General features: G+C 45.0%; 2 protein-coding genes across 11 annotated transcripts in view; one reads left to right on the top strand and one right to left on the bottom strand.

Moving 5' to 3' along the window:
- NDE1 (nudE neurodevelopment protein 1) overlaps window positions 1-18345 on the bottom strand; it is a 45294-nt gene that overhangs the window by 22433 nt on the left and 4516 nt on the right. For 3 of the 8 annotated variants that reach the window (XM_088801230.1, XM_019710368.3, XM_019710377.3), the window contains 5 exons: window positions 16100-16172; window positions 15778-15936; window positions 12460-12499; window positions 3531-3656; window positions 1677-1830 (listed from right to left, as the gene is read on the bottom strand). In XM_088801230.1, coding sequence (XP_088657356.1) covers window positions 1677-1830; window positions 3531-3613 — 237 coding nt within the window. In that variant the 5' untranslated portion in view covers window positions 3614-3656; window positions 12460-12499; window positions 15778-15936; window positions 16100-16172. Of the gene's footprint in view, window positions 1-1676; window positions 1831-3530; window positions 3657-10238; window positions 10333-12459; window positions 12500-14053; window positions 14280-15777; window positions 15937-16099; window positions 16173-18345 lie in introns of those variants that run through there. The other 5 variants (XM_019710369.3, XM_019710376.3, XM_019710373.3 and 2 more) reach the window with 5 other exon arrangements.
- The window catches only part of MARF1 (meiosis regulator and mRNA stability factor 1), a 32257-nt gene continuing 28310 nt past the window's right edge, over window positions 14399-18345 (top strand). For 2 of the 3 annotated variants that reach the window (XM_019710364.3, XM_019710365.3), the window contains exons 1-2: window positions 14399-14532; window positions 17902-18103. In XM_019710364.3, coding sequence (XP_019565923.2) covers window positions 17960-18103 — 144 coding nt within the window. In that variant the 5' untranslated portion in view covers window positions 14399-14532; window positions 17902-17959. Of the gene's footprint in view, window positions 14533-17901; window positions 18104-18345 lie in introns of those variants that run through there. The other variant, XM_019710366.3, reaches the window with a different exon arrangement.

Raw genomic sequence — 18345 nt, forward strand, 5'->3', positions numbered from 1 at the left:
CTAATAGCACGCGGAAGTATTTAGAGGGAAGTGTATCGATGTCTGCAGTTCACTTTGAAATGCACCAAAACATGACAGACTGCCAGATAGTAATAAAAAGCCCGTCAGGCAAAGGTTATTGGCAGAGCCTCGGTGGTGGATATACAGGTGCTCACGGGAAAATTCTTTCAACCTTGCTGTGTGCTTGAAAACTTTCACAACCAAATGCTGACTGAAAACCACCAAAGGCTGAGCAAACAGCGTCTACAGGCCAGACTGATCTGTAGATGGCCACTTTGGGCTCCGTGGTCTACAACAGAAAAGCCTGAGCTCCACTGCTCAGCTTCAGGACTTCGGGGTTTTTCCTCTGCCCCTCCCCACCTCTCAAGCCCCAATCCATGTGTTGGCCCCACTTTACCCCATGTGCCAATAAAGCCAGGACTCCCAAGGTCCACTTGACACTCATTCTTGCCTGTACCGATGGCAGGTCCAGATGGACTCTTGGTCAAGCCCCGTGCACCAAGCTGCTGGCCACACACCCCTCAGCTCCAAACACCAGCCCAAGTCCCTCTGGCGCCTCGAGGACACTGTCTCCAACGCATGCAGAGCCTCCTCTCTCGGGAGGATCTCACCATCACGCTACGTAACGGCATCTTTTCCCTAAGAGCTTCCTGGTGTTAGATTTGTCTGGCCCATGAAGCTTCCAGGGGGGCGAGGGGCATGTCTCCTCCCATCACGTGTTAGCCCCAGGCACACACTGCAGGGCCTTGGCTCTTTCCTGCAGCAGCTCCTCAAAATTTACATGGGAAGCTTTATTTAAAAAAAATGAACATACGCAGACATGCCGGGGCCCCACCCAGACTTACTGAGAACAGAAACCTCGGGGGGGGGGGGGGGGGGCTGGGCCTGGGCCTGTCTGATGTTTACGAAACTGGCCAGGTGATCTTCCTGGCAGCGAGGGCTGAGAGCCAGTCTGTGGGGCACAGTTACACTTAGTGAGCATCTGCTGAGCCCTGCAGGACGTCCAAACGCAGGCCTGACCCTTTCGAGCAGATACCTGGTAATGTCTACAGATATTATGGGTTGTCACAACCTGGGGCAGGGGGCGCGGCTGGCATCTAATAGGTGGGGGCCGGTGAAACATCCTAAATGCACAACTCAGGCCCCACACCAGAATTATCAGGCCTCAAATGTGGACAGCACCCAGGTGAGGAGACTGCCCTAGATGGCACTGTCCAACAGAACCTTCTCCAATGATGGCAGCATCGTGCAACCCCTCTGCCCAACAATGAGACCCACAAGACATATGGCATCTGAGCGCTTCAAGTGTGGCCAGTATGACTGAGAAGCTGAATTTATTTTATGTTAATTAATTTCAATAGCCACTTGTGGCTTAGGGCCACCGTACTGGACAGCATAACCTTGGACCTTACAACGATCAGCAATTCTAGTGACACTTCTCATGCTAAAACTGTCTCCTTTCATATGCTCTATGAGATCACAGACAAGCCAAGAATGGCCCCAGGGTCACGTGTGTGACTTGCTTCTCACAGAACTCCTCCCATTGGGACATAAAGACTTCAACCACATCCACCCAGGGCCACGGCCCCTCACTCTGCAGGGCTCCCTTGCCCAGTCACACACGCCATCCTGGAAGCCTCTCACCACCTGCACGCATTTCCTTCCACTCCACTCACCTTGATGGTTTCTAGCTCCATGCGAAGGCGGTTATTTTCTGACAGGAGGTCCCTGTTCCTGGTTTCAATTTGTTGCAGCTGTGTTTCCAATTCAGCTTCATATTCTCGGCTTCCCTCCTGGAATTCTCGAAGCTCCTCTTGTGTATTTTCTGCCCTACGGCAGAATTCCCGGATGTGAGAAAACAATTTATTAAGCACTTACACATTGTTGCGTGTTATACATGGGTCAGTTCTTTATTCAACTATCTTTTGAGGCAGAAACTATCGTTAGGCTCATTTTACAGATGAGACGATGAAGTTTAGACATGAGTGACTTGTCTCAAGGTCCCACAAGAAGTCAGAAACAGAGCTTGGACCTGAACCCAGGAGTGCCTGACTCCAAAGCCATTTCTTAACCGATTCACCCTTCAATCATTCATTCAATATATAGCTTTTCAGCCCAACGTGTAGTAACTATATTTTGAATTATGCATCCTCTGCAGATTTATTTATAAGCAGAAATGTTCACTTATTACACCACTGTACTGGGTTCGTCAAGGAGACAAAAACCATGACTACAGAAGACACACACAACTTGAACGTAAACAGAAGCTGGTAAAGATTTTGCTGACTCTGGTTCAGTCATCAATTCAAATGGAGATTGCAGCCAAGAAATCAAGAGAGGGCTGAGACACAGAAGGACAGCAATGGAAGAACTAGAAGGACCATCTCGAGCCCAGATGTGTCACTAGAGACCAAGGCTGAGATCACCCACACCCTCGTCTTCCCCATTACTGCGTATGGATGCGAGAGCTGGAGAGGGAAGAAGGCTGACAGGAAAAAAACGGACTCATTTGAAATATGGTTTTGGAGGAGGGCTCTCTGGATGGAGCCCTGGACCTCCAGAAAGACGGACAGGTGGGACTTAGAGCAAGTTCAGCCTGAAATATGGCTGGCAGAAAAATGAGACAACTGAAACTGTCCTACTTTGGACACATCAAGAGAAGGCAGGGTTCTTTGGAAAAGACAATAAAGCTGGGAAAATGGAAGGCAGCAGGAAAAGAGGAAGACCGAATATGAGATAGGCGCAGTCCATAAAAGAAGCCACAGGCAAGAGTCTTCAGGAGCTGAGCAGGGCAGTGAGGACGGGACATTGTAGGGACATTGTAGACGTCACTCACGCACAGGGTTGCCAGGAGTCAGAGCCGACTCAATGACATGTAACACACACACATAATGTGTCCCTACGCCATCCCAAACACCCAATACTAACTTCTCAATCCTTAAAATGCAAGGGACATTTTTAAAATATCAGCCTGAGTTATCTTTAAGTCAAACTAAGAATAAAGAAATTAGAGGGATTGGAATAAGACCTCCACATGGAGACGATAAGAGTCCAGCAAAAATAGAAGAAACAATGCTGAACACACACATTCTCTCTCTCCCCTCCCCCCCCCAATATGTACACTGAAACATGGGTTTCATATTTTAAAATCTGCAACAATCCATTTTGCTAGGCACAGGGAGAAGTTCTTCCCCACACCAGAAGCACTGACCCGATATGGCATCCGGGAATAAAACCCTTCCAGGAAATAAGATGGGAATAGCAGTTTTCTTAGGACCATCAGCTTTGAAGTTCAAATTCTAGCTCTGCTACTGAGTGTCTGTGTGACCTTGGTGGGCAAGTTATTTGCCTTCACTGAGGCTGTTTCCTCATTTGTAAAATGGGGTGATGAGGCTTTCCTCACGGACACTTGAAGATTTCAGTGAGAAAATGTATGCAAAGCCCTCACTGTGTTTGTCACATAATACGCCAACAATAAATGCTGCCATCATTATGAAAACAAAAAGCAGGGTGGCCTTCAAATAACTGACCTTTGCTTGTAGGTCATAGCCAGATCTTTCCAATAGTTAGCCTCTTCCTCCTCAGAGCTGAAAGTCTTGCCCGAGTCCTCCATTGTGAAAACGGGGGACGTGGTCACTCTTCTTGTGACATGGTGTCTAGGAGAGAAGGTTTTAAAATTATTACCCACATCTGGTTAAAGAGCTGATCTGTAATGGGAAAAAAAAATTCCTAACTTCACATTGGATTAAATGATAAAACATTGCCAAAAAAGTAAAACTAAACCCAGACAAAATATAACCTACCTGCATGTTATAGCCTATGGATAGATAAAACTACCAGGATTTGCTGATTTATTACAGTAGAGGGTGGGAATAAGGCAAAAATGGAGGTGAGACATCTCCTGGGGTTCTAGCTTAGTTAACTGGGGGCCACCACCATCCCCATCACCAGAGATGCAGAATATCAGAAGTCTTTAGGGCAAAGTGATAATGAACCCAGGTTGGGTGGTTTTCAGTTTGACATGCCTGTGACACATCTACATGCGAAATGGAATCTGAAACTCAGGGCTGAATTCTGGGCTAATGATACAAATTTAAGGGTCATAAGTTTGTAGCTGCTTCTTCCCTTTTTCTTATGACAGAAACACTGGAGAATCTAATAAGGGCTATTTATGCAACTCTGAGGAATGCTCATGTTTGAAAAGTGGGCAAGAAAGAAACTGTCATCGAAGGAGAAAGAGGAGATGAGAAGCAGGAAGCGTGAGCTGTCCTGGGAGTAGACGGTTTCAAGGGGTAAAAAGGGAACGTTCCACAGTATCCATGATGCAATACAGAAGCCGGGAAGATAAGGACTGGAAACTATCCGAGACTTAGCGAAATGTTGGTCGCTGGTGATGTTAGCAAGAATAGTTTCATCACAGTGGAGGAGGGAGGAGAAATAAACCGGTGGAAGAGTAAGTGGGAGGTGAGGAAGAGGAAGTTCATAGGATTTTGGAGAACTGAGTGTGCCAAGAAAATTCGACAGTGGCGAGAAGGGAGTGGAGGATAGAACCTTGGCTCTGAGGACCTTGAGATATCTAGAGCAGAAGTTAGGGAACAAATTGTATTAACAGTTGTCCGTTTATAGACTCTGCTGATAGAGCCTGTCGATGTGATAGACTATTTTCTGAATTTATTTAAGGCTCTGAGCTTGTCAAAGGTCATCAGGAATCCAAATGAGATGTCTCCAAGGTCTCGTCCTTCCTTCAAGGAAGCTCAGTCTGCTGTGTATCCTTGGGGACGAAAGAATGAATGCAACTGCTCACTTTGGAAGCCATAACCAACAAGTTGTATTTTAGGCTAAAAAAACAAATCATTTGGCTCGAGATGTTAGATTGACATGGACACATCACCAACTTCTAGATCACTGGAGGAAAGTGAACAATTGTACTTATATTCAAGCACAGTACTCATTGATCACTCTCTCTTTGCCAGTATCTGTACGCACACCTTCTCTACCTAGCTTCTCTCCCTTTCCCAATACACAGAAAACGTCATGTTCCCTCCCACTCATCTACTTCTGGGGAAGTTTCCCTGAAAGCTTGATCTAGGCAGAGAAGCTGGATAGAGTAGAAAGCTGTTAATGTTGCTGATTTTTTCCAATCCAGGATTCTTTCTTCCATCTTTCTGTAACAGCACCCCACTATTCCCTTAGGGAAACTGACCCTATGCTCATTCCATGGACTTGACATCAAATTCTGCATCTGGGAGAAGGCACACAACTATTCAAGCCTCCAGTATCAGTAACTGGCTCAGAGGTGGGCCTAACCCAAGCTGAGACAAAAAGTACCCAAGCCCAGGCCTTTTGAAGAGCTATCAAGAAAGAAACTCTTGGGGGGCCGGCCAGCCCCCAAAACGGGTTTCTTACCACCCTTGCTCTGAGAAACTTCTGAATCTGAGTCACTGGCATGAAATGAGTTAATAAATGCTTTGTTGGGGAAAAAAAGACAGAAAAGAAAGAAACTCTCTGGAGGTGTTAACTAACCTTAATGTGGTAATCATTTCACAATATACACACACCAAACCATCACGGGGTACATCTTAAACTTACACAGTGTTATATGTCAATTATACCTCCATAAACCTGGAAAGGAAAAGAAAGAAAGAACACTCTCTTCCCACTAGGGTTCCTACGATGGTAGGAGGTGAGCCCAGAGCTGCCAGTAGTCATCTTTGTATCGCGAGAGGAGACTGCCTGAAAATGAAGCCAAAACAGAGGAAAACAGGACCGAGAGGTCCTGATGGTATTGTTAACACCTGGACCCAGTTGTAGCTGATTTATGGTTGTGAGAGATAATCAACTCCCTTTCGCAGCTGGATTTCTGCCACAAGAGAGTTCTAATTAAATTATGGGGGCGATAGACCTTGATGGCTGAAAGTAAAAAGGATAGAGTGTAAATAACAGTAATTAACATGGCAAGAAGTACTGTAAACCTGGGTCTGATATTCCTGCTCCAGCCGCAAGCTCTGATGAGCCCACATCTCACCTCACAGGCAGTCACCAAACCAACGTCAAGAGCCCAGAGCTCATGCAACTGTGAGTACTGTGTGGCCATTACTTCTGAACACATCAAGCCCGCCTAACCTCAGGGCCTTTGCACCTGCTACTTCTGCCTGGAATGCTTTTCCCTCAGATCTCTTCCCAGAAGGTTTCCTTCTTGCCATTCATATCTCAGCTGTAAGGTCTTCCTGGGGGAGACTTTATCTGAATATCCCACCTTATTCCCCTTCCAGCCCTTCACTATCATATTAACCCTCGTTTCATTTGATCAGTTTATGAGTTTATCTTCCCGCACTGGAATGTCAGTTGTTTCGCATAGGGACCTTATCCATCTTTTAAATCACCAATGCCTAGAACAGTTTCCAGCATATAACAGACACTCGGTAAGTGCTTGTGGAAAGCATACACAAAGGGCTTCAGGCTGGAAGGAGATGCAGGTTAAGGAAAGGCAAGAAGCAGGAGACCCTTTGAAGGCTAGTTTATGACTTACATCTGTAAAGCCACTTACCAGGGTGGGGAAAACCTCTCTCCCTCAGCACCTGAGTGGCCTCTCCTTAATGGGAAGGGGGTGGGGGAGAGGACGCCATGCTGGAAAGGGGCCCCTCTCCAGGTTCACATAATAAGGGGCATCTGATACCTTTACTGGAGTTTAGTAACCATCATCCTGCACTCTTAGGAGTTTTAGAAAAAGTCTTAAAACACTGATATCATGGCCAATGAGGCTTAAAACTTAATCCTCAGGAAAGAAATTAATTTGAGATGTTTTAGGAGGCGCTTCCAGTGCAGGAGAGGCTCTAATTACAACCACGCTGATAGGAAGGATCTTGTTTGGGGCTTCAGGGACTGGGGAGAAACTAAGCAGAGACCTGAGCTTATGTCACAGGCTGCACAATCTCTGACTCCTTAAACCAAAGGGCAAAAACGACAGGCCTGGCATTTCAACCTAAACTCCCCGCATTTTAAAAACAATCCTCAGGGAAGAGAAAAAATAGACTCCAGGCTAAGAGGGAAGAAGTAACAGCTAAACTTCACTATGTTATGAAACAGCAATCTTACAAGTGTAAGATTCCTCTGCCATGTGAAAAGTTGTAGTGTGCATTGTCCTGCTACAGAAAGCAGATAAAATGACTTGTGAAGGTTCCCTTCTTCCAACATTATCTACTGAACTTAATCCTCACCTTCTGTTTGCTGTGTGCTGGGCATTTAAGAAGTTATTTTCAAATAACTTTATCTCCTTTAAGCCATTCAACTGTAAGAGTAAGCAAGACAATCACTTGGTTTCTTAGAAGCGGAAGCTGGAGCAGAAACACTGTATGCCGTGGCCATTTCTAGTAGCTGCAAGTGAGGGGCAGATCCAAACCAGACCCAACTGCAAGGGTGGGGGTGAGGGGGTCTTTAAATTCAAGTTCAAGGTCTCCCTGCGGTTGCAAACAGACTGAACAGACTGATTAGAAGTGAAATTCACTCGCTTCATTGGCCCACAGTCTTTTAAAAGGCACTGAGACAGACAGGTGTTAATGCTTGGTTACAGTATATACAACTTTACCCACCATCTTAAAAACCAATACTACATGCATTTATTTCATCTGCACTACAGGCATTCAGTCCCCTAACTTGTGTTCTCAATACACCATCATGCCATCATGCCCCAGCATTGTGGGCAAATTTAATGAGCACCTCAACTGTATATGCCACAGCCTATATGCCAAGTGGTTCAAAAAGTATCCAATTTCTATTCTGCATAACTTAGATCTACTACTCCAACAAAAATGTATTTCACCAAGTTTTTTTTTTTTTTTCCTGGCATGTGTTCCGTGGTTAAACTTAGAAAAGTCTGAAAACACACACCTTTGATTTCAAAACTAGAAAAAAAAACAAAGCAATCTCTCTTGGCTTCCCTCTGAGTGAAGAAAGGGAAGGCCTGCTGGTCAGGAGCAAAATACACACCTAGAAACCATCAGGAATTAACTCACCACCCTTCTCCACCCCAACCCCAATCCTTCCCAATCAAAACAAATGGAAGAGCTGAAGGGAAAGGGAGGGAGAGAAAAAAGGTGCCAAATGCCAGCACGTGCTCCAACAGCTTCTATGTTATGGCGCAGCCTTTGCATTTTGCAGAGGTGACATCACTGGGGCAAAATCAGTCAAGAGTCAGCAAGTCTGGCTTCTGTCTTTGTGTTTTCAAAGTCTGCACTGATCTACCTACAAAACTACTTAGATAGGCATGCAAGGACAGACGCTCAAGGGTGTACACCATCATACACTGATGTGGAAACTGGAAACTTAACTGTCCACAGAGGACTGACTGGAAAACTATGCAGTTGTTAAGAAGAACTGCATGTATTAATATAAAAGAAAGTTCATGATGTTACAAAAGCACACCACTATTATTTACAAATGCATCTCCCCCTCTTTGCATAAAGGATCTGAAAAGACGTACCAGAACCTGGGTAAAGCAGGCAGTGAGGTGAGAACTCATACCTGATACTATTATATATGTTGATTTTTTACAGTAAGCACATATTACTTTTGAAATTTTAAAATGCTTCAACTTGGACAAAAACATAGAATAACTGTTATTCCAGGATAATTTTATTCTACTGTACCAAGATGCCAGGGACAGAGTTTTTCTTCCTGTGGTTCCCGTCCTCTATCCCTTTCCAAACATTTCTGAACAGCTACTAAGTGCCAGGCACAACTGGGAGTAGATAGAAAGCACCTATATCTATCAGTACTGGCTGTAAACAATACTAGCAGGTGACACCAATGTTCTGTACCCAGGTGCGCTCATATTAGGAAATTACCTTTGTAAGGAAAGGATGTGTAATTTCTCTGGGCTCACGTGTTCTAACGCAAAAGAACACATTGGAAACAAAAATAGCACCTGAATGTGGAATAAGCCAAGTTAAGAAACTGTTCTCCAAAATGGGATAAAACATAATACCAGCCAGAGGCCCCCAAGACTTTAAGGACATAGATCACCTGGATCTAATCCTATGCAAAAGTCACTAAGAGGAAAGATTTCAGTTTCAAAACTGATTGAATACCAGTGTGTGTGCTGGGGGAGGGAGTGTGTGTGTGTGTGTGTGTGTGTGTATGGGTGTGTTAACAAGCGGCTCTGGGAATCACTGGGATTCAATTCCTCTTCAAAACACCCTACCCATATCCTAAAATGCCATCTTATCCTAGAACATACAGACAAAACTAATACAGAAAATGATAAATCTCTGCTCAGCACACGCTGCAAAGGCCATTTCTTCAGACCTTAAGTCAAAACGGGCCTTGGTCTAAAAGGCACAACCTGTACAAACCCTGGAGAAAGAAGAAGGAAGCTCTCAGACCCTCAGGAGACACAGAACCTGGACGGACTGGAGGTCATGTATTAATAGCTTCCACCAAATCGGTGTCCAGGGGGTGGCAGGGGTTTCCCATGACCTCAGAGAGGCAGGCAAGCCCAGCCACCGCATTCAAGCTGTAGAATAAGCGTTTTCATCCTTTATCCAATCCGTCCCCAAAGTGCTGTCAGGGGAAATCTGAGCCGTCCTGCAGCAGAGATCTGAGAAAAGCGGAGGGAAGGGGACGGTTCCAAACACGTTCCCGAAGGGAGGGAGGTGCCGGGAGGAAGGAGGTTTTTGGAAAATGGCCTGCACTGAGGGCGAAAGCAGGGTGGGGAAGTGGGCGACGAGGGCCAGGAGGAATGAGGGGGTGATGGGGGCAGCAAGAGGAAAGGGGGTAGCGGGGATTGAGGAGGGGCAGAAAACAGGGCAAGAGAATAGGGGACTCAAGGACAGTCTGGAGTGGGAGGGAATAGGTAGGCAGAGCAGCCTTTCTGCGGGGACTGGGGACGAGGGGGGCAGAAAGACAGAGGAAGTCAAGGAAGGAGGGGAGGGCAGCGCGCGAGAGAAAGTTGGCAAGGACTAAGTGCCAGAAAGGACGCGAGAAACAAGAATAGGAAGGCACGAAGTTAGGAAGGGAGGCTCCAGAGAAGCGGGATTTTCGAGCCCAGCGTCCAGGACCGGCGGAGACCCGGTGGCCGGGAAGAGACGCGCAAGCGAGGGGAGCCGCAGGGTCCCTGTACAGCGACGGCCGAGGGTCCGGAGAGCGCTGCGAGCGCCCGGTCGGGGCAGAAGTTTTCCCCGGGGCGGTGGCGGTCCCTGGGCTGCCCCCACCCCCGGCGGCGGCTGCAGCTCCGCACTTACCCGGGCTCCGCGGGGGAGGACAGGAGGCGGCCGCACAAGCTGTGGCGGCCGGGGGCGGCGCGGATCGGACCTCGGGCCGCCGCCCCCGCCCTTAAGCTCGCGGTCTGCGCCGCTCATTGGCTGCCGCACCACGGGACCGCGTCCGCCTCGGCCAATCATCGCCGAGCAGCGCCTTTTGGAAACTTTTTCCAGGGCCAGGGCCGGGCGCGGCCACGCGGCGGCCAGCGGCGGGTGGGAGCCAAGGAGCCTCTGGCTGCCGGGCGGGGGCCTGGCCGGCCTTGGTGGATGCTGGCTGCGCCCGGGACACCCGAGGAACGGGGTTGGACTTGCGGGCCAACGCACTTCAAGAAAATACGACTTCCTCCTTGGCACAGATAGCATTTCCCCCAAATCAGAAAAGACAAAGATCCAGGTCTGCTTAGGCTAAGCCAATGCCCCACGTTCTTCCCACTCCTTTGCAGCCACAATAAAAATTTCAAAATTACTATCTTCTTCAAAGGCCTCAAAACTTAGTGTATAAGAGTTTGGTTTCAAGCCTGGCTTTGAATCCTAGCTCTGCCCCTTTCTAGCTGTGTGATCTTGGGCAAGTTCCTCTCTGTGACTTAGTTTCCTCATTTATAAAAGGGGGTTCGTGGTAGGATTACGCAGAGGAGAAATGAGTTAACTTGGCATTTGTAAAACAGTGCCTGACCCATAGTTAGGTAATTAACGTATTAGTTAAGTGATCATGAGTTTTTAAATTGATTATGTATCAGGCACAACGCTAACTTCTTGACACGGCTTTTCTCATTTAATCCTCACAGCAATCTTAAATGTTCACCAACAATTATTTATTGAGCGTTCATGCTTATAACAAAATAAATGTCACACAAGATGCCTGTCCTCAAAGAGCTTACAGTATTAAGACAGGAACGCACTAAACCAGCAAACAAAAAGTTAAAACGATTTTCAGACTTCAATAAGTGCTATGATAAAAGCAAGGTCCTGTGTTAGAAAGGGGCTGGGGAGGAGTCACTTCAAAGAAAATGGTCAGGGAAGGCCACTCTAGGAGATGACAACAGAGAGCTGAGACCAAAATGATGAGAACCACAGGAAAGCACTTTTATTGTCCTCATTTGAAAGCGGAGAAAACTAAGGTGTGGGAAGTTTAATGCATTGCCCAAGGTCTTATTTCTTAAATCAGGCTTTAAAGCTGGGTCAGCTTGACTCCTCCACACGTGTTCTTCAGCACTTAACCTTGAGACAAAGGGATCTCAGCTACTCAGGATTTCAACCATACTCAGAATCCCTGCTGCCTCCCTGCCATGATTAAGAATGACTTTTCTCTAATTCTACTTTGACTCTTTGCTAGTTGCTGACGCTCAAAGACGCAAAAGGGAACCACCACCTACATCAACAGGGTTAAGGAAAGTACCCAAATGTCTTTCGGGAAACTTCCATCTGGGTCCCAGGTACTAAACACTAATACATCATTTGTATACTCTTGACATTTTCGCTTTTATGCTTTCTTTCACTCCAGAATTTTATTGACCCTCACCATCCTGTGAGGTTTCTGGACAGGGAATTATCACCCAAGTTTACAGATGAACTGAAGCACAAATTGATGAGGTACCAGTCCTGACTAAATGACACAAGTCATTGAAACTAGTTCGTTTTTCAATTTCATTTTCCATTTGAAAAAGGGGAGAGGACATTGAAATGATTGTCGTTAAAATATTCTTCAGGAATAGGAGTTTAGGTAAATATCACTAGGTAAAACCTTAAAAACGAATGGGAAATTTTGGTACTTTAACACATTAACCTCTGTTTATTCAATTTAGTTTCCTTGTAGCACTCGAGTATGAATGAGCAGAACTTGGTTTCTCTTAAGTCCTTCTTTCATAACTTATCATTTCAAGACATTAAATTTAACCTAACATAGACAGAAGTTAATGGGGGAGAAACTCCTTTAGTGGCAGCCAGGTTAATTTAGGAGCTGAATTGAATGTAAAGTAGCTGCTTAAACAGCACAAAAATCAATCTACATCCTGGTTTCATAAATATGAAGATTATAATTTGGATAAGGAAAAAAACTGAAACTTACTCTTACTCTCTGAGAAAAGAGTTTGACCAGCAAAGAAATAGGAATAAGATTAACAGATGCTATGCTTAAGACAATATATCTTAAAAATGTTAAAGCACTCTTTCATAAAGATCAAATTGTATTTTGATTCATAATTACCTGCTTCCAAGGGCTAGTGTACTCTGCTCAGGCTAGTTTTCTACAAAAAAAAAAAAAAAAATTGCATTTCTTTAAAAATTATTTGTAATTTAGACTTTTCGTTTGCTTTCCATTTTGTATGATTGATTCATTTTTATTTACTGCATTTAACCTGTTGAGACCAGGCACAGCTCAGGACTTGAAAGAATGCCAAGCAAACTCAAACAAAACGTGTTTGCTTTTTCTTTATTAATGTTTTGTGGCTAAACCCTCTTTTTTAAAAAGCAATGAAAAAACCCACAATTATTTTGTTTCCTTTTTTATATTTTTAGTTACTGTGGTCTATGTTCAGAGATACTCCACTAGAAAAAAAAAAAGAGAAAGAAAAAAGAAAAACATCCCTAAAGAGAAGCATATTGGTTTGGTACTTTGAAAAAAAAAACAAAACGCAAGAAACCGGGTTGCTTTTCCATCTGTTCTAATTCCCACTTGGAAAATACTCCCCACACACAGATCCAATGAAGATTTACTCAGAAGTAATAAATACCTAAGCAGGCAGATGATGTGTGTGTACTTGTCATCTGCCTACTGGAAACTGTAATTCAATCACAAAGGATTCTTCAGCTGCGTGTTTGAGCTTGCCCTCCACAACACCTCTACAAGGATGTCTATAGGGATGTATTAGCTTCCCCTGAAATTCACCCCACTTACTGCAAATTGCCTAATGAAATTGCCTCACACTGCAGACTTCAGGGGGGAAAAAAGTTCTTTTGCCCATCTCTAGTTGCTGAGTCTTTGGCCAAGTGAACCTGTTTCTTGCCAAACTTCAGAAGTAAACTTTTCCATGGTATTCAGATAGCACATCCTAAACTATGTCTAGATTCACAGGTAGCGATATGCTTTGTCTCCTAATTTGCAACAGGAAATCGTGAGCAGCTGGCAATTTCACAAATGATCAGTGTGCCTACGGAGTTAAAAAAAAAAAAAAATTGTTGTGTGTGTGTTTTTTAATTTTAGGTAAAAGTAGATTGTGAGGCAAAGAAAAACAAAACAAAACAAAACCCAAACGTGGCTTATCTATCCACCTAAAATAAAAGCTGTCCTTGGCTTCACAAGGCTTTTGCAATTATTAAGGTCTCCTTTCTGCTCGCCCAACCTGTCACTAGAAAAGTTGTGTTCTTTAAGGAGCTTTGGAGCAGGGCTTTTAAAAATCAGTTTATCTTACAAAAGACACGAGGACCTCTTAATTGTTGGTGACAACATCCAGCCTCGTCTTAGTTCGCACACTTGATCTTTGCCAGCTGGGTCGTAACCATGCGAGAAACCCTGAGGGCCGGAAGGGCCTGGCGGTCAGCTCAGTTGGCAGTTTTTTTTTTTTCTCTCCACTCGCCACTAGGTTGCACTAGATTAAGGATGGTGTGGAAAATATGCGTCATTTAATTTAAAAAAAAAAAAAAAATCACGTGACAAGATGAATATGTGTGTGTGTGTGTGTGTGAGAGAGAGAGAGAGAGAGACAGAGAGAGGGGGGGGGGAGAAAGGCAAAACGATGGTTTTTCATCGAAATCCCGTTTAAGTCGCTTTCCCTCAAAAGATCGAAAGAACTGAATTGTACCAAATCCTGGTTGGCAGGTTTTTCCCCGGGTTCCACCTCACAAGCTCCCGAATTCTCCGCTTTCAGGTTCCTTTCCACTCCACAACTATAAGCCAGGAGGAAGACCTTCTTAAACTTGGGGGTTCTGCCAAAAAAGCCGGGGTCGCCCCCCGGGAAGGTCCCTATTTAGGGGTTTATCGGGAGGGGACTGAGCCTGACGAGGCTGCAGGGCCGCGAGGCCCCGCCCCCCCCGGGTTCCCAGCACGCCCCGCGCGGGGAGGACGCGGCGGCGGGGGAGGGGTGGAGGAAGGGGCGGGGCGAGAGGGAGAGAAGGGCGTCGGTTTTGCGACAGGGGCGGTGCGGTGCGGAAGCGGAAGTTGAGGGTGCGCTTGGCGGCGGCGGCGGGAGCGGCGGAGTCGGGAATCAAAACAAAGGGCCTGGGGGGGCGGGGGGAAGGCGGTGGGGCCGGAATGTGAGCGGAGGTGGAGCTGGCGGCTGAGGTGAGTGTGCTGGCAGCTCTGGGAACTAGCTCTTGAATGGCCCACTGCTCTGGGACCGCCAGGCGGTAGAGGAGACAGTGACCCCCCTTCCTCTGCCTATTGCTGGAGGGGGTAGGGGAGGTTGACCAGCCCTAGGGGAAGCACTGGGGCCAACCAGTCAGGCTCCCACTAAAGGTTCAGGTTGTCTCCCTTTCACGTCCGCTCCAGACTGACTGCTGCGCCGCTGCTGCCCTTTTTGGGAGGTGGGGTGTTTGGCTCGCCGTCCGCACCTGTCTCCCTGCTCCCTGCGGGCCCTCCCGGTGTGGAAAGCAGCCTTTCCAGAGGAGTGTGCACAACTGGAAGGTTAGGAGAGGAAGACGGGGCGCGTGCTTTTGCACCCCCGCTGAGCTTTTTACATCCTCAGTTTCCCAACACGCTACGGTGTAGCGTTTGGTTTGACAGATAGTGTTGAGTTTTCTTAGGGGTTAAGCCACTCCCACTACTAATTGTAACGCGACACCTTGATACCTTTTAAGAGTTTCCCAAGCACCTTTGTGGTATTACCAAGAGCTTTCCGGCTACATTTGTGTCTTTTGGACTTCCCAACATGTTTGAAAGGTAAAAATTGAAACCTAATTTAAATGGTCTTACTAGGTATTTATTGAACTCTTCATTCGTTCAACAATTATTGATAAGTGCCAGGCACTGTGCTAGAGGCAGGGGATACAAAAATGAATAAGAGCGAATGATCCCTGCTGTCATGGAGTTTATATTCAAGTGGGGGAAGCAGATAATAAAAAACAAGCAAATAAACAAGATAATTTAGATAAAAGAGCTGTGAGGTGGGATGTGGTGGGGTAGCCTTTGAGGACTAGATTGGGTGTTAAGAGAAGGCCACTGCTAAAGTTTCTAATTCGATTATCTCTTTTAATCCAAGCAACAGCCCTATAAGGGCGCTACTGTTATTATCAGGCCCATTTTACAGATGGGATCTGAGGTTGGGAGAGTTGTGAGTTATCCAAAGCTGCACAGATAGGAAGCGGCAGAAATGGGGATCAGTAGGCAAGCCAGTCTGACTTCAGAGTCTGCTCTCAACCATTAACTGCTCAAAGACTGAGAGATGATGGCAGAAGTGAGACTTCCACTCAAACCAAACTTGCTTTGGCTACCTAAGTCCCTTAGTGGCATTCCCAGGAATGTTTGGGAAAATTTCCAGGTGCAGGTCACTAACAAGTTAATAGTACATTTATTTGTACTTTCTGTTACCTGTGTTGAGAAATAGTGAAGTCACCTTGGTGTCGTAGAAAGAGGTGGACAGACCTGGTTCTGCCTCTTTTCTAATAGGGTGATTTGGGGCAATTACAAAACTTCTGTTTCCTTCTCTGTAAGATGTGGCCAATTGCTCTCTTGTCTATCTCAGATTTACTGTGGAAAAAAAATTACATAAAATGGATCTCATTGTCTGGTCATTTTCATCATTGTATCCCTGTGCCAAGCATAGGCCTGCCACATAACTGATACTAAGTAAATATTTGCTGAATTTAGAAGTGTTAAGTAACAATGCTTAGTAAACTATATTGTACTCTACCTGTCAGCACACTTTCAGGATTGGCCTTGAAGAGGTTTGCGAGAGCCTGTTGAACATCACAAATTCTCATGATCTAGAAGAGATTGTGGGGAGATATAAGACCTGTATTTAATAGGAAAAACAAGTACCATGATTTATTAACATTGTGGCAGTTAACTCCATCTACGTATCCCAATTAACTCCTAACTGTATACTCCTATACTAGGTAAACAGCTTTATTCATTCCCTTATCAGCAAATATTTACTTAGTCTCTCCAAAGTAGCCAGGCGCTGTGCTTGGCACAGGCGATACAGTGGTGAAAACAAACAGATGGTGGGCTCCTTTATCTAAGTTTTTTTCCCCCTCAATAATGTTGTGAGAGGGGACAGGAGAAGAATCAGCCACACTTTCCAGAGGAAGAAACCAAAGTTTAATGAAGTTTTGTGGCTTCAGCATAAGGGCCAAATAGTAAATATTTTAGGCTTTGTGGGTCATATAAGTCTCTGTTGCAAATACTCATCTCTGTAATTGTAGTGCAAAAACAAGCCACAGACAGTACTTAAAACAAGTGACTGTGGCCATGTCGTGATAAACTATAGACACTGAAATTTGAATTTCATATAATTTTGTGTCATAAAACATTATTTTAATTTTTTTCTAATAATTAAAAAAATGTAAAATACATTCTTAGCTCAAAGGCCATTTAGGTACAAGCAGAGGGCTGGTTTTGCCCACCCCTGCTTTATACAATCTGCTCTTACATATATATTCTTGTATGGTCATCTTGCCCCTCACCTTACTATGTAGACACTAAACCACTTGAAAACAGCATCTCATCAGAGAGATAACTAAAACAAATCCTTTTCTAGAGGCCCAGAGTAAATTTCTGAAACATAAATTGATAACCTCAAGATGGCCACGGTAGGTAAGCGTGGGTGGTTGTTGGAAGACTTGGAAGTGGGATTCGGTTGTCCTTGCCCTTGGCAGGCTGCCTCCATGCCCAATGGCTATTATTGATTTGCTCTGCTCTTACTGTACTGTTTAAGTGTAGTTGCCTCGGAGTAGATACAGTACATCTGGGACTTGAGATTTCTCTGTTAGATTTTTGGTGGTATACCAGACTCCACTGTCATAATAAGTAAATAGAACTTGGTTTGATTTGTTCTGTAACACAATCAAATTCAAAGTCCACAGAGGTCACTTAGTTTGAACCCTCTGTGCTCATTATCAAAGACACTGGGATAAGCTGCTCTTAAACCAATGTCAAAATCTTAACGTAATTGGTAATGAGGACATGTGGTTGTTCTTTGACCAAAATTACATCTTCTCTACTGTTAATACTTTTACTCTCATAAGTAGAGTCTTTAGGGAGAGAGAGTCAATAAGAATTAGGAAAAACTATAGAAAAAGTCAACTCAGGGCTGGAGGAGGTTGGCTCCAGCCATGTGAAGAGGAGCGGTTACACTCAGGGACATGCAGGTGTCCCAAGATTTGGCTACTTCTGTCAAGCATGGCTGTTTATAGAAAGAAATAGGGCTCATCCAGAGTTCCTTTTTATTTGAAGAACAATGGAACATGAGGAATGGAAGATTCTAGTTTTTAAAAAATCCGGTTGATACAGTTAGAGTTCAAACATAAACAGTCAACTAGGTTTACCAAATTTTAGTAACCTATAATATGCTTTGATAGCCATTCTACTTTAGTTCCTTAAGATCTGACTTGTTGGAAGCCATTGCACCATAAATACAGTTGCAGACTCACATTTTAATAGTAAACTTTGTACTTATGTGTATAACTAACGATGAAATCTCTTACTTAACAGGGTGGAAGAATGAAAGACAAGAAAGATGAAAGCATGTTGAACCACTTTGTGTGGCTGTATGATGGAAGGAAACGGAACTGAGAACTCCTGCAGTAGAACACCTGGATGGCTTCAACAAGATAATGACGCTAAGCCATGGCTTTGGAAATTCTCTAATTGCTTTTCGGGTCCCGAGCAGACGTTGCCACTTAGTCCCCAAACGGTAACTATGTGCAAAACTAAGGACCTAGCAAGTTCCTAATGCAAATAGATGAGAGGTCCATTTGGTGCAGGGCGGTCTGTCTCCCTGGAGTGTGCTGAGTTTCCCCTCGTATCCTGCTTATATGACTCCTTATAGCACATTATTGTAACTCCTGATTCAACGAGAGCATCATTTTTTAACTCCTGCACTTCTACTCTCAGTCACAGTAGATGCTTTAAATATTTAATGTTAACATTTTGGGA

Source organism: Rhinolophus sinicus, chromosome 10, assembly GCF_057876585.1.
Source record: "Rhinolophus sinicus isolate RSI-liver-muscle chromosome 10, RSI-T2T, whole genome shotgun sequence".
NCBI classification, from domain to species: Eukaryota; Metazoa; Chordata; class Mammalia; order Chiroptera; family Rhinolophidae; genus Rhinolophus; species Rhinolophus sinicus.